Below are 16,267 nucleotides of genomic sequence, written 5' to 3'. Positions count from 1 at the left end.
ATGGATTAAACACGTCCGTGTGACCATTACAAAAGTAGCCCCATTTTTGCCTGTGACTTTGTGTGGTCCGCTGAGGGTTTTCGTGAATGGCGTTCACTCTCCGCTAGGTGGCAGAATTTTCCAATTTGATAGATGGGATGGCGCTTACACATGTAGCTAGCTAGTTAGTTAGCTAGAGTCTAACTTTTGATTTGCAGGTTAAATGGTTTTTTTTCCATAATGGGGAAGCGGGATAATAGAGTGGTAAGTTAAAAACGTCGTCAAATATATTAGAGTTTATATTCTGGAACTGGAGCAAGTATAGAGGATAAACCCCAGCTCATCTGGAGGAGAAACTAGTGTGAGGCCTAGGTAACGTTAGCTAGCTCGCTTGTATTTTGTTTTGATGAGAATTTCAGACCCTGTGTATGCTGTGTGATGTATTTAACCTAGCTATACAACATACGCAGGCAGGAATAATTACCGAGAAACAGTGTTTTCACTTTTCTTGATGCGCTTTGAACTGAAAAGCACTCTTTAAGTTTATCGACGTTAGCAAACTAGCTACGCAACGCTGACATAATCGCAAACTAGCCATCTTGAAAAACGTATTCCTACACATATCTTAGCTCATCTCTCTGCAGATGCGGTCACTAGCTAACTAACCTATTTTTTTCAGTGTTGACCACCTGCCCCGTTGTTTTGTTGATCAAAACATTTTCTTTCGACTGACTAGCTGGCTGTAGTTCTATACCTGAAGAATAGGTTAACTACCGCTAGCTTAACTTAATATCAAAAGGTGAGGAAGCTTACCACATCCCCCTGGTAGCCTCAAACTTGTGTTATCTAGACACTGCTTGACTGGAAGTTTGTCATAGCTTAGCTAGCTAGCTAAATAGCTATTATGGGTGCAAGTGTTGTCGTGTATCTGTCTAAATGATTATTTTTGGTATATGCTATGTGAAAAACGTTAAAGCTCACATTCGATTTAGTGATTATGCTCAGTAGCGTATCACAAACGGTGAATTCTGACCGAGCATCGGTAGCAATTTCACACAGATAGCTACACAGATCGCTAGCTAACCTAAATGTTCCTGGTCAGTGCTGCTTGAGGCCTATGACAAAGCGTTTTGGTGTTCAAATGTGGTTAGCTAACCTAGCTTCAAACTGTACGTAGTTTAAACATTGCTGATAACTGATAGAAACATCTCGCAGATCCTTTAACTTGCGCCCTCTAATTATATTTCATGATTGCGCTACTGCTGGCCATCACCAAAATTTGTCATATCGTGGGTGTTATAGTCCGCTGAAAGTTTTGTAGTCTATTTTGTTTCTTAGATGTGTGTTCTTAAACTGATGTTACTGATGTTATCGAATGTGCTGCGTTACAGCCATACTTGAATCCAATTGCTGCAGCCAGAGCCAGAGGACCTGCACCCGTCACAGGTCCAACCATACAGGATTATCTCAGCAGGCCTCGACCAACATGGTATAAAATCTTGGCTCAAGAGGAAGTAAATGCTGAAACATGTGCAAGGGTTGTTCAAGATATTTATCGCTATCTATAATAACACTAAAATGTGATAATGATTGTAATGTCACTGGAACACAGGCTAACATAGGCTCTTGCCTCCAAAATAGAAGATTTCACTGGAAGGAGATGAGAAACCTATTGAAAGGGTCTAAATGGAGGTTGCATAAGTAATGATCCAGCTTTCGGCCTAGTATGGTATGATGGCAGCACAAAGGGTGGCATTACTTAACATCGTTTACATAATACTTTAAGAATATAATTATGGTTTTGATAGACTTGGAGGCTAAATGTTGAACTATGTATGTTTACCAATGAAATGTATTGTAATGCAGCCAAATAAAACACGACATTTTGTAGAAATATACAGTCAGAAATGGGTGCAAAACTGGTTATGTGAAACACAATGTGTAGTATATTAAGCATCTGGTTTTGTGTATCAAAATTCTTTTAATGTTTTTCACTCTTTTAGGTTTGAAATGTTCAGATCATTATAGTAATAGTCTGAAAGCTGGTTTGTCATGTAATAGAAGGCTCTAATATGTGCAAATTTCTGCTGAATGTGAAAAAATTCTCTTATGAACAAGGCAGTTATGATATGGTGGCTTTACATTCCATAAGTAAAATGTTAAAGAAATACGATGCTTGGAAATTATAGCCAGTGCCACCAAGTCCAGTTAAGTTCCATCAGTGTCATGTGTTGACACTGCTGACAGTGTGCTTGTAACACTGCTCTCCCATCATACCACTGTAGGGAGGAGGTGAAGGAGCAGCTGGAGAAGAAGAAGAAAGGCTCAAGAGCCTTGGCTGACTTTGAGGAGAAAATGAATGAGGTACGTTTGCACGGATTGTGCAAGTAGTTTACTATTACTATTATACTCTGTAGGCTATTAATATTATTTGTTAAATTTGTTGAAGGTCCTTTCAAACTGTTCCCTTTGCTTATTTATTGCATAGGCTACTTGGCTTTAAGGTTGAACTTGAATTTTTACTTCACAGCGATGGAGGAAGGAATTGGAAAAAAACAGAGAGAAGTTACTTGGTGGAACTGAAAAGAAGGAAAAAGAGAAAGATAAGGAGAAGAAGGAGAAGAAAGAGAGAGAAAAAGAGAAGGAAAAAGAAAAGGAGAAGAAAGAGAGAGAAAAGGAGAAAGACAAGAAAGAGGTAACATCTCACAAAGAAAAAAATCATAACAGCACTAATAACTTGCTGTATGGTAGGGCCTGTGGCAGTATTGTAGTGCTAACTGAGCTCTCTGTCTTTTGCAGAAAAAGAAGAAGGAAAAGAAAAAATTGAGTAGGGTGAGAAGAGCTCTCCATTTCTCACATCTTGTATGCTAGGCTCACATACTGCTCCTAAGAGTGTGGGTTAGTTTTGCTCTCTTCAGCTGTGAGATCTGCATTGCAAATAATGTACCCAATTGAAAGAAGGAATTCTTCTCCAATGCCTTTGGCACTCTATTTTCTTTCATTCTTCACCTTTTTTTTCCCTGATATCTAATGAGCTCTGCTTTTGTTGTGTGTGGTCAAGCATTCTTCGTCTTCTTCCTCCTCCTCATCGAGTTCTGATTCCTCCAGCAGTTCATCATCCGAATCTGAAGATGAGGTATGGAATATGTGATGTGCAGTTCTTACTTTCGGGTTCATGCGCATGTATTTTTAGCTGTAAAGAGCTCATGGTTATAAGAGACCATGAAGAGGAACCCATAGTTGAATTTGGTGGCGTGTTTTGTGTTGCTGCTGATGTCAGGGTGAAAGGAAGAGTATGAGAAAGAAGCGGAAAAGAAAGCGTTCCTCAGCACGGAGAACATCCGAAGATTCTGCCGCCGAGTCGGAAGCAGACAGCAAAGTAATGCATTTACTGCTCCTTCTGAATAAGACCTAAAGTCAACTCAAGTTTACATTTGCCTTCAATTACATAATTCCTAATCACTAACACGTTTTGTAGTGTTGAAGTAGTCTGTAACTTTGTCCTCTTATTGTGTTCACTTTGTGGAAAAAAATACTGATTACTAAATTTTACAGCAGTCAAGGCTGTTGCTGAATTTAATAGCACTCCAAACAGATGCTAATATTTTGAACTGGGATTGATTTAGCATGCAATTAATTCCAGGAATCATCCAAGAAGAAGATGAAGAAAATAAAGGAAGAGGGAGAGAAGGATAAGGTGATATCAACTACCTGCTTAGGCAAAAACTACTGTGTAGTTTTCCTCGTTCTTGCTGATTCATATTTACAAATCTACAAATACATGCTTCATTCTGTGATCACATTCTCTTCTAAGGATGGAAAAGACAGTCAGAAGAAAAAGAAGTCTGAGAAAAGCCCTTCTGAGTCTTCAGACCAGGTCGAATTAGATGGTGATGTAAGCACATTTCACTACTGCTTTCTTTCATGTGTTTGATGACATGAGCCTGGCTTTGGTTTAATGCTTTGTATATTTTGTGTGTTTTATACATTTCGAACACCTAGGCACTAATCAATGAACGTTTTCTCCTTGTAAAAGGTTGAATCCAAAAAGAAAAAAAACACTGGTGAAGAGAAGGAGAGGTCCACAGTAAGTTTATGGTTTCATTATAGGAAAGAATATGTGCAAACACAATTCCATGTTTTTCCACACTACTAACTGAGTAAAAGTGGTCAACTACAATTTTCTACCTGAAAATTGTAGTTGACCATCTTTACTCAGTTCTACCTGAAAATTGTACCCATACAATTCATTCGAATGATTGTACCAGGTAGTAATGGAGCCTGCCACTTGTAGCCAAGTCCTGTAACTTACTCTGTACCCTTACTGCCATGCCTCGCTCTGGGAACTGTTCCTTTTCCAGGACAAATCAAAGAAAAAGAAAAAGAAGAGGCATAAGAAGCACAGCAAAAAGAAGAAGAAAAGGACGTCTGGATCAGAGTTAGATTAGAATGTGGCATACAGTATGAAGGGTAACTAGAAGACTGAGTATATTTGGAGCCCTTGTCAGAAAATCCAACAGACATCTGCCAGAGGGACTCTGAGAGCTCGCTGTCGTTGGGAGTGTTTCATCCTGCTTACGTAGGATGATTGGACGATTGGCTGGGTATAAAGATGAATGGTGTTCGATAAAGGATGTGAGGGCTTTGGTTCCCCACCCACACCCCCCACCCCCTCAATTTTTTGTTACTTTTTTTTTGTTTTTGTTTGTGAGTTTTTAAGCAGAATATTCTGTGTGCAAATAAAGCCCATGTATACATTTGGTCATATGTTATTGTGTTTCATGTAATTGCATAACCTTATTTTAAACTCACCAAGAGACTGATATATACTTATAGGGCTATTGAACCTTTTTCATTAATAATTTAGTCATCTTTTTACAGTTCCTCATATATTTTTTAACAGGTACTGCTATGACATTGTGGTACTGAAATTGTCAAGAGGAGAGAGCTAGATTAAAACTTTAGAAGAATCTGTTCTAGATGAATTGATGTCTTTACTGCCTAACCTATTCCTATAATTCCACCATTCACCAGTATCACAAGACATCCCACTGTATGCATGCACATGTCTAATTGCTAGTTAATTAAAACTAATAGATCTGCTACTTGGAGTTCAATTGGAGTAAATCTATATGGTGTTTGAAATGATATGGATCTCAGGTTAAGCGGTGGTTCTTTCAGAGTTTTTCTCTGTTCTTGAGAACTGTGGGTGCAGGTGAAAGTTTGCATATCCTTGTGTACCTTGTGAGTGCATGTCTACGGTTGGCTTAGGCTTAGATGTTTGCACTATTTTCTACCCACTGGCTTTGTCGGTGTTGACTCCGAATTCTTTACAAATGGGTGTATTTTTCTCTGTGATCCAAAATCTCTTTCCTGAGTGGCATACAGTTCTGATGGTCTTTCTTTTGGAGCTGTAGCTGGCCCTTGAGGTGGCAGGGTTTCTGAGCCTCTGCCAGGTGTATGCTGTCATCCTGCTGTCCTGTGGGAGGGGCCTGACGCTCCTCTCATTTCCCTGGCAAATGCTGTCACCAGTTTCCTCTTCTTTTCATAAGTCCTAGAGCTCCTGGAACAGAGCAAGCAGAATGGAATCTGTTAGAGCCGCTGTGTCTCTGCTCCTCTGTGCCATGGTTCTCATCTCAGGTAAGATATTTTCATAACTGTGGCAACAGCAATGTGACACCATCACACACCATGTGATGAATAAGGCTTATTACCAAATATGTTATTATTAATGGATCATAATTAGAGAAAGTGCTATTTTCCATAATGAAAATGCTGAAGTTCATTAGTACAGTATTGGTTGTGTCTGTCTCACTGTACATAAGGGTCTCGGTGTTTATGGGAAAATGTTTATGCAAATTAAGGCCTGCCATGCGAATTGTCTAAGGTCACTTTTGTCGTTTTCAGGTTTTAATTGAGTATTAATCTGGCTTTTGACATTTGTTTTGATTGTTGAATTTAATTATTTCAGCCCAGAAATTCAAATTATTCTTGTGTACTTACCAAATTGTTTTTAATTTTTTTTATTTGTAACTTTAAAGAACAGTACTTTCCATTATCCCATAATTATAGCATGTATACCTCTGAAAAGTAGCTTTCACACAATGAAGAATTATGTTTGTGATATACCACTCCCCCACACTAAATATTCATAAATTTCTCACTTAGACAGTGTTCTGATAACTTGACAACTTCAAGTTTCCATATCTTATGAGCTATCACATGCTGCTCCAAATCAACACAAGGCTGACTCAGTGGCTTATTTCACAGACGGGCTTTTGCTGTATTTGCAGTTTTCCAAAGTGCCATGTACTGTAGTTCTAAATGGAGTTTAACGTAACTAAAGATCTGCATTGCCATAGTGAAAATCATCTAGTGAGTGGTTTTGTTGGGAGATTTAAATGTTTAAGTGTTTAAATGGTGCTTTTACTTCATGACCATTGTCTTGTTGATCTCCTAGCCACCACTGCTATCACCAAAACAATCTGTGGTTTGTTTGGAGACAACAGGAGCAGAGAGGGCCAAGCACACTCCACAATGTTGGACAGGGCTGATTAGGTCAGTGTGCAGTAAACAGTGGCACACTTCAGACTTCCAGGATGCCTCACCTGTCAGCTTGTCGCCTGCCATAGGGGTGTCCTTATTTATTATTTAGGACACAACATGAGCAACACTGCCTGTCAGCAGAGCTAATACAGCAGTGCAGGGAGGCAGGGAGCGGAGCTAGCTGGGTCCGGGAAGGGCTCTGTTTGTGTGTATGCGCGTGTGTGTGTGCACAGCTATTCACTACCTACCTGCCTGCTGCCACACAGCCTTTCCTAGCAACATAATACAGGCCAACAGCTGTCAGTTTTACATGGCTAACTGAACTGCTGCTTTTTATACTTTCCCCATGACTGTCACCAGTGTGTTCCTCAGAGCACTAGACAAAATGTGCCATGCGCTGTGACTTGTTCCTCGTGAGGATGAAGCAATATCATTAGGTTCACTTTACAATGGAAAATTGCTTTCCCGCTGCTTTTTCTCTGACATGTATGTTCAGATGATGAGGAGCTGGTCACTCCTCTGTGCTAGAGCAACTTTACAGTTTCTTTATGCAGCGTTAGTGTTTGCTCAATGACCAGTTTGAACGATTAAAAAGGATTTTGTGTTGGACTATGATCATTTTGCATTGCTTGTCAATATTTGCACTTAGCATTTACAGGACAGGTTAAGTGAATTACAGATGACTTCACAAGTGATTAAACGGAAGAATGTATAAAACATGGATTTTAACGTGTGGACAGATACAGTAAAGTGAAGTTTGTCTTTGGTTTTAAGGTCTTGTCAGGAAACAGTTGTGAACTTTTTTCATATAAAAATCGTTTTTATATGAAATGTTTTAAGTGACAAAATAAAAACAATGGTGTATTCAATCTGAAATATTGCATCCTGCAGGAGTGTCCATGCTGTAAAGAATAAATCATCTTGACCTCACTGTTTCTTTTGAGAAACATCCAAAGCTGCCCGTAGCCTGGGTGTAACTTTGGACAACCAGTTGTCGTTCTCAACTCATGTTTCTAATCTAACCTGGTCTTGCAGATTCCTCCTTTGTACTATATGAAGGATTTGACCCTTTCTCTCGCAGGAAGCTACCCAGGTGCTTGTGTAGTCTCTTGTGATCTCAAAGCTAGACTACTGCAACTCGCTACTTGCTGGTCTTCCTCTAAGAGCCATCAAACCTCTACAACTTGTCCAGAATGCAGCAGCACGACTGGTCTTCAATCTTCCAAAGTTCACACGTTACTCTGCTGCTGCGCTCCCTTCATTGGCTCCCAGTAGCTGCACGCATCAGATCTAAAACCTTGATGCTTGCCTACAAAGCCAAAAATGGACCAGCCCCTTCATACATGAGGTCAACGGTCAAAGCCCAATCCGTACCTCGAGTACTTTAAACCTCAAGTACGGCTTGGCTTGAAATACCTTGCTTTCCCACTTGCTGTCCGGACAGCAGAGTCCCTTGCATTCTTCAAACGCAGACTAAAGACCCATCTATTTGCATAATATTTAAAGGACAGCTGACACTGCTCCCATATTGACTGACTAATTTAGTACTTATTGTAGGGCATTGTTTATGTTGTTTAACAAACTCTAGCACTTATTGTTTATAGCACTTCTCATTGTTTGATAGACCATATGTATTTTGCACTTCTAGGCATCAGCATTCATCCCTGTATTCTTGTTCATTGGTATGTTTAAATTCTACTGTACTGTACTTGGATATATTCTATGAGTAAATGACAAAGCACTTTTGTAAGTCGCTCTGGATAAGAGCGTCTGCTAAATACCGTAAATGTAAATCTTGGCTTAAGTTGACAGTCACACATGCAAAATACAGACTGCCTGACTACCATTCTTGACCCATTCTGAATGTGACATTAGGACTTTCCATTTTTTTTCTGTCTCAAAGGCACCAACACAGAACTGATTAGAGTGAAACCCATCGTTCATGGGACAAAAGGCGAACCACTCCATCTACCAGTAGAGATTGATTTTGGGGTGACTGGTGTCCAGTTCCAGGGCACCTGGTACCAGACCAGCCCTAGACTAACTCACCTGGTCACCTTCGACAACAACAGATCCATCCCTAACCTGCTATTGAAGGATACTCTAGTCCTCAGCCTTCCGAACATCTCCCTGTCCTTTAAACGCTTGGACGAGTCAGCTGAAGGGGACTACCAGCTAAGCATCAACATCTTTTTCCCTGGCCAGAACAAATCTGTGACAGTTACCAAGACCATCAGCATTACAGTAAACGGTGAGAATTACTATCAGTGCTGGGGTGGTTTCAGTTCTTCAGCGGTCAGTTCTAGCTGTCCTGATGGGGCACTGGAACTTTAGCACTGGCATTGTTTATAGCAGTGTCTGCAAAGCCCTTTAAAATGACAGCGTTTGAATAAATGTTCACATAGTGGTTAAGGTACTTGACTCGTAATCGGAAGGTTGCTGGTTCAAGCCCCACTACCAATTTGCCATTGTTGGGTCCCTGAGCAAGACCCTTAACCCTCAATTGCTCAAGTTGTACTCAGTCATAATTGTAAGTTGCTTTGCATAAAAGCATCAGCAAAAATGCCATAAATGTAATGTCATATTCCTTTAGATTTAGAATCTTTCATTGTGTGTGCCTCTAGTGCCTCTCTCCACCCCTATTATTGAGAAGAGCTCAGAGGCCCCGCTTGTGGAAGACAATGACAACGTCACTCTAACGTGCACTGTGGAGGATGGATCTAAGGCTAAATACCAGTGGTTAAAAAATGGCCAGCCAGTCAGGCCGAGCGAGCGTCATCTTTTCTTGCAGAACAACAGTACACTGCTCATCCATCCAGTCAAAAAGGAGGACATGGGGAGGTACAGCTGTGTGGTCAAAAACCCCATCAGTCTCTCACATAGCAGAGCCATGGACCTCAGTGTGTTCTGTGAGTGCTTATCTTTGCTCAGGTCACTTCATTCTCTCATTGTGTAATAAATCAAGCAGACTCCTGATATCTCTTATTTGTGTATGTAGCTCCACCAGTCAAATCTTGTCTCTTAAATTGTGTTTTTTGTAGACTAGTAAATTCCTCCTAGTAATTCAGAACCAGCTAATATTTACATGTGAAAAAAGTCCTGTTGATAACACCACTATATACTGGGAAACACTTTATGCTGTTTAAAGGTTTTAGCTGTATGTGGACTAAGAGTAACATGATACTACCATAAATTACACACACAGATACACATTGTCAACAGACATTCTCGTTAAAATTAAAATAGGCCTGTACTGTTACTTAAATTGCTTCAAAGACACCACCTGTAAATTAAACAAATTACAAAATCTAAATTAATGTGAGACATTTTTTTTTCCGCTCTCTCTCTCTTTCTCTCACACACACACACACACGCACAGATGGTCCTTACAATCTGGAAGTGAACTCGAACCAGGGTCAGAAAATTGGAGAAGTGTTCACTGTGGATCCAGGGGAGCTGGTCTTTTTTGATTGCCTGGCGGACTCAAACCCGCCCAACACCTGTGTTTGGATCTCCAGGACCAACAATAGCACAGAGGTGCTCATGACAGGCCCACGCTTCGAGGTGCCTTCACACAAGTTGGCCCAGCCTACAAAGTTCCTGTGCCGGGCATTCAACAATGTGACACAGAAGCAGGATGAAACGCACTTCACCCTGGTGGTGGCGGCTAGTAGAGGTAACGGTTTAAATTAGATGACTGATCAAAAATTCCTTTGAGGCAAGACTTGCTCTTTACGATTGTGTACAGTGATTGAGTTTGTATATTCAGATGTTTCATAGCTAGGCCAGTTTTAATCGCATTGTGGGCAGCATCTGATAAACACACTGTATGTTTTAAAGACTGCCATGCTTCTGACTCTGAACTTCAGACACATGGAAATTAGGGGCATTTAATGTAATCTAAATCTAAATTATAGACTTGGAGGGGGGAAAAAAAACTGCTTCATGGTTGTTGGTCCTTATCAAATTACATTCAATTCTCTTGTATACAATATACCACTATAGTGGGGGCATGCTATTATTTTCCTTGTGCTCAATAGACCAAAAGCATAGATGCAAGAGATTCTCCAGACTGAAAGACACTGGATGAAACTTTACTATGCAACAGGATAACATTCTACCTTACTTTAGAACTTGGTTATAACTATTTAGACAGGAAAGTATAAAGGTATCTTGTGCAAAAGAGTCTAGCCCTCGCAGTCTTGGGATATTCCACCAGTTAAGCTGCTATGTTTACATATACATTTACGGTATTTAGCAGACGCTCTTATCCAGAGCGACTTACAAAAGTGCTTTGTCATTTACTCATTGAATAGATCCTAGTCAGAATAGGTTATAGTCCAATATACCAATGATCTAGAATACTGTAGAAATACAGGGATCACTGCTGATACCTAGAAGTATAAAATACATAAGGTCTAACTTAAACAATGATAAGTGTAATAAACAATAAGTGCTAGAGTTTGTTAAACAACATAAACAATGCCCTACAATAAGTATTAAATTAGTCAATCAATATAGGAGCAGTGTCAGTTGTCCTTTAAATATTCTGCAAATAGATGGGTCTTCAGTCTGTGTTTGAAGACTGCAAGGGACTCTGCTGTCTGGACAGCAAGTGGGAAATCATTCCACCATCTTGGAGTCAGTTGTATTGTTTATTGTTATTGTGTACTGACTTGTTGACATCTGTTCCCAGGTAGAGAAAAGCATGTCCAGGGAGAAAGTGCAGTGTCTCCTTTAGTGATCATTACCATCACCTCTATGCTCATCATAATGTGCATGTTTGTGTTTGTCAGGAGGACCTGCCATCCTAAAAGAGGTGTGGACATTTAATGCTTTGTGATTTGTTACTAGCTGTGTGCACCTAATTGTTTATATACTTGTATGATAGAAAAAATGCTCAACTGAGAATCCTTGATAATGTTCTGGGAATTGTGATTAATCAAATATATGCATTCATTTGAAGCTGTAGCTACAATCAGGTTTAGGTTTTATAAAAATCATGACATTATCATATTTACATTAACGTATTTCAGTGTATCTATTTTTGCCTCTACAGTGTTGATGAAAATTTATAGCAGGTAAGAAAAATTGGCCTTTCATGAATATTTGCTTAGAGAATATTTACTTTATTTTGGAGGAGTTATTACCATCTGTTGTGGCTCTTCTCCTATAGACCTAACCCAGACCAAAAAGGCCTGCATCGCTCAGGTAAGTGCCCTGCCAGCTTCATATCCTAATGTGACTGTTGTGTGTTGTCAAGCACTGCTGTGTACATAGCCTTTGGTCAAACTTACCAACCACCTATCAGATCCAAACAATTACAATAATTATATCAGTGTGACTTCAGTCACCAAATACCCTGAATGTTTTTTTGTTTTTTTTTTGGTTTCTTGGAGATCTCTGTTTAGTCTAACATTTTAAGTCTATAGTCCTTAATGTGGGTACTAGTTGATTGAATCTAGTGGTTGCAATGTGGGGAGGAAGTAGCAAGCCTGGTTTTCCATGCAGAAAGAGAAAGAACAGACACAAAAACAATTGGGCTGATAACAGCTGCCTTAGAGGTGACTAAAATAGAAACTGGACACATATATCTATATATCTTTTATTATAAAATTTAAGACTGAAGTAGGAGTAGTAATAGTAATAATAATAATAATAATAATAATAATAATAATAATAATAAGAATGAATTGTATTTTAAAAAGAGAAACTAAAATGCTAAAGCAAATAAAAGCAACATTTAGTAAAAGTACTAAAAGATGGTTAAATTCTGACCATAAAATTGTACATACTTTTTTTGTTTATCCTTCTTTATATTAAGGGAGAGTGCTAGACAACTATTCCACAATTTGTGTGGAAACAGTTTGAATTTTGTTGCATATACAAAAGGTTGCTTCACCATTTTTCTTGTATTTTGTGTCATAAAAGAACAAGCAAGTTCTGTTGACTTCAGTTCGACCTAGAGTTCTCTTGAAACTGATTATGCATTTACCATTTTTCAGACCAAATATTTGAAAACCCTTAATACAATGATTCTTAAAAACTAGCCATTAAGCTTATGCATTTATATTTAAATATTCATCAAGCTATCTAGTGCTTTCAGATTTATTTTTATTTTAAAATATTAGCTGAAACATATTCTGTGTGAATTCTAGGGCTAACCTATTAAGAACAGTTGAAACTGTTAAAAGAAACTTTGAAATGAATTCTACATGAAAAAAGTAGCCGGTGTAACATTACTAAAGGAGCTGACCTTTTTTCCTAGTAGTCTTGGTTCTGCATTTTACACAAGTGAGCTGTTATCATTTAACTGGTCCACGGGCTAATGTCTCTCAGGCCGTCATACATTTAGGCCATCAGTTAAGCATTGTTCTGTACTGCTAGGCCATGAGGATGCTACTGAAGACTTTGGAATCTATGAGTTTGTTACCATACCTGGCAAAATGGAATCTGCCCAGGTGAGTCAACTCTTCAAAAGACAGCCCCCAGTGTATTTGCCACAAGTTGTTTTTCCACATGAGCATCTAATGTGCTCTCTTCATGCTCCACAGGCATCGAGCAGGTCTCTGGCACGGCTGGATTCAGTCAGAGATTTGCATACCACCATCTATGATGTCATCAGACATGTTCCTGAAACGCCAACACTGAGTTTGCTGAAGTGATGGTTTCAGTATGCATTTGGTAAAGAACAGAATAGCCATGTTCCTGCAGATGGTTATAAAGTCACAAGATTTTCTTCAGCCATTGCAGGTCTATGCCAATAGTTTGTTTCTTCCTACAGTAACTTGAATTTGATTGTTCTTTACTATTTTTAAAGAAACACTGAGTGAAAAACCTTCATATAAAGATAATCTTAATTATTATTAATTAAGCTGATGCAAAATGTTGATATTTATTTATTGTACAGGGATCCTTATTGTTCTGTATATACGTTTTTGTTTGTTATTCTTCGTCAAAGGCTTTACAAGCTTGGAACACATTACATTTTAATGGCATTAATGAATGTCTAAAAAAAATTATAATGACAAAAATGTTTATGTATAATACATGTATTTATTATATTTTTAGACCTACATGTTTCCAACTTAAAAGACAGGCTCAATGTATTTCAACCCAGCCCTTATCAAAAGAAATGTTGTGTCCCATAATTTATCACCATCCACAGCTGAGCTTTGCATAAAATGGACAACAAAGGAGACAGTGATAATAATTAGGGAAATAACTATTTTATTAAAGTTGACCTAACTAACCCAAGAGTATTTATGAAATCATACAGATATATAGCCTAACCCTTAGTCCATTGCTTTGCATGAAATATGAATGTAAATAGTATGCATTTTTATTTCTAATACTGCATTTTTATACACTGCAATGACATTGTATCCTGTGGTGTTCCATGCCATACAAATCAGATTGTTCTTTGTATTGCATTGCCGCAGTCGAGACACAGATGAACTTCTATTATAAGGCTATGATGCAGTTATTCAGTTTATGAAAATGCTGTATAATTTGAAAATAAAGATTTATATAAATTGCAATTGATTTTCAGTGATTAGACTATATGGATTTACCTTGGTTTAGTTATGATCAAAAATGTTGTGTCAGCAGTTTGGAAAAGGCAAGTGACAATGTTTAGAGCATGGTATTGGCCTCCAGCTGGGCTCACTGTTCCTTGAACTGTGACATTTGTGTGGGTGTGTGTGTGTTTAAGACATTGCTAATCTCTACACATAGTGGCTACTTTATTAAAAATGATGACCTCATACCTAGAATGGCTGGCAACTTCAGAAGTGTGTAAGTAGACTTACGGGTATATTTTGTAAGTGTACAGTTAAAGACTGGCGACCATCTGTCACCATGCAGTGTATCAGCCTTCCTGCCTTTGGTTTATTTTGGTGATAAGTGATCATCAGCAAACATTATAACTGGTGATGGCCTGGATGTGCAGGTACAAACTCAGACACAGCAGCGCTGGGCTGAGAGTGGTCTACCATCCAAATCAAAACAAAGCCAACAAACTACGTCCTCATCATCAGAAACTGAAAGTTGAATGATGTCTAGGATGTCTAACCCAAATTGTGCATGACATAAAATGGGTTATTAACTATAAATAGCACACTTAAATTGTTTCTAATAAAGTATTTGGTAAGTGTATGTCATTGCTAATGGAATATATCAATATATTCTGGATCAAATGTGAATTATAGGTCATGTAGAAACTGTTGGCCCTGAGTTTCTGTTATGCTGCAGAACTCTACAATCTGTAAAACATGTAAAATCTTACATAAAGGATATTTCTGTTTCCTTCATTTATAAGGCTAGTGATCAAGTTGGAACCAATCCTTTGTACTGTCTTTTTTTAAATTGTGATATAATTAGTAATTATCCTCATGGGCAAATGGTACATGAGAATGGTTAGCTGTTTGAAGGTCCTAAGTATGAACTGCATTGTGTTTTTATGTGTGAGCAGTCTTTATGGTGGGCGACCATCTGTTCATTGTGTGCTTTGCAGGAGGAGCAGAATAATTATACTAACAACTCCAACTGCTCCTCCCTTGTTTGGCAGAGAAATCACCAATGACATCACTTTTATTAACCAGGAACATAAGCACATTTGTACTGTCCACACCATCTAGCACATCATCTAGCAAAGAGTCATTTTCAAAGAAGTGCACCAGCATGTCTCTGCTCCTGTAAGTGTGGTTACTATAAACAGCTCCTGGAGTAATGCAGGAGGAAGCACTGTAATAATAATTTTCACATTGATATCTATCTATCTAACAAAATAGTGCCGATCACTGCTGTGTTCATTTGATAGGGTTTCCTGAGGGGATAGAGAGAGATGACATCAGTGGAAGATCCTGAAAATCCAGATTCATACACTTTTAAGAAATGTGTTACATCTACTCTGCTACAGTGACACGCTGCACGAACTCTCCCATCTTATTTATAGACCACCATTTTTAAAAGTTACTTCTTTTTGAAAGGTGCTGCCATCTGTTGGTGCTATAGAGAACAACAGTGTTTTTTTTTTCTCTCTCAAATAGCAAAATCACTAAATATATTTATCTGTGCACTCTCTATCCATCAACAAAGTAAATTCAAATATCAGCCTGAGTGTAACGTACTGAAAGTCAAACCATGATAGGTGAACAATCCAAGAGTAAAAGAGGAACTATGGTTAAGATTAGAACTACTGCAGAACTACATGCTATTGGATTTGCAAAGGCAGGAATTCTGAAACCGATTATTTGTAAATTTAGATTTACAATCTCAGTGAAAAACATTCTTGTTATTTTTTAACAATTTCTGAAGTAACTAAATAATAAAAAACGATTTCTCACTATTTGAGCTGAACTGTTGTTTAAAAAATTTAATTATTATTTATTTTCCTTTCTGTTTCCAAAGCAGCTTGTTGTTGGACACTTAGTAACTGTTGTTAGATGCTGGTAATTCTTTATTTAGAAATTTTCTACCAAAGAAAGTCTCCTACACTGGAAATTTTATTCTCATATAGACATTTGGAATTATAAACAGAAACAAAGAGACTATAGACTGCCGAGGTAACTTTTCAGTGGATGTGTAACGCATTCATAAACTGCTACTTAAGTGGCTCTTTGTCGCAGAAGAACAGGCTGCGGATTTCAGAGATCACAGCTGCGAACTGGTGCGTTTGAGGCGGTCTAAAGCACAGGATGACTTCAGATCCCAGACTGCACCGGTGACTCGGACCTGTCAC

At 38.5% G+C, this 16,267-nt stretch overlaps 2 protein-coding genes across 3 annotated transcripts; both read left to right on the top strand.

The window, feature by feature from the left end:
• The first annotated feature begins 95 nt into the window (after positions 1–95).
• fam133b (family with sequence similarity 133 member B) lies at positions 96–4,736 on the top strand. Its single transcript, XM_081701677.1, has 11 exons — positions 96–243; positions 1,371–1,468; positions 2,265–2,343; positions 2,510–2,674; positions 2,779–2,811; positions 3,041–3,115; positions 3,260–3,358; positions 3,623–3,676; positions 3,794–3,874; positions 4,016–4,066; positions 4,341–4,736. The coding sequence occupies exons 1-11, from the start codon at positions 220–222 to the stop codon at positions 4,425–4,427; spliced, it is 846 nt and encodes a 281-aa protein (XP_081557803.1). The 5' UTR covers positions 96–219; the 3' UTR covers positions 4,428–4,736.
• Positions 4,737–4,871: 135 nt separating this feature from the next.
• hepacam2 (HEPACAM family member 2) lies at positions 4,872–14,934 on the top strand. Of its 2 annotated transcripts, XM_027012128.3 has the most exons (9): positions 4,872–5,619; positions 8,429–8,776; positions 9,150–9,434; positions 9,905–10,201; positions 11,222–11,344; positions 11,585–11,606; positions 11,702–11,736; positions 12,913–12,986; positions 13,080–14,931. In XM_027012128.3, exons 1-9 carry the CDS (start codon positions 5,562–5,564, stop codon positions 13,188–13,190), a joined length of 1,353 nt encoding a protein of 450 aa, XP_026867929.1. In that variant the 5' UTR covers positions 4,872–5,561; the 3' UTR covers positions 13,191–14,931. The 2 variants fall into 2 exon arrangements, with proteins under 2 accessions (XP_026867929.1, XP_081557794.1); XM_081701668.1 differs by lacking the exon at positions 11,222–11,344 and having other exon boundaries at positions 13,080–14,934.
• The last annotated feature ends 1,333 nt before the right edge of the window (positions 14,935–16,267 follow it).

Source organism: Electrophorus electricus, chromosome 2, assembly GCF_041902795.1.
Source record: "Electrophorus electricus isolate QZ-2024a chromosome 2, ASM4190279v1, whole genome shotgun sequence".
NCBI lineage: Eukaryota > Metazoa > Chordata > Actinopteri > Gymnotiformes > Gymnotidae > Electrophorus > Electrophorus electricus.
The sequence above is the reverse complement of the archived record's forward strand: the minus strand, read 5'-3'. Positions and strand labels throughout refer to the sequence as shown.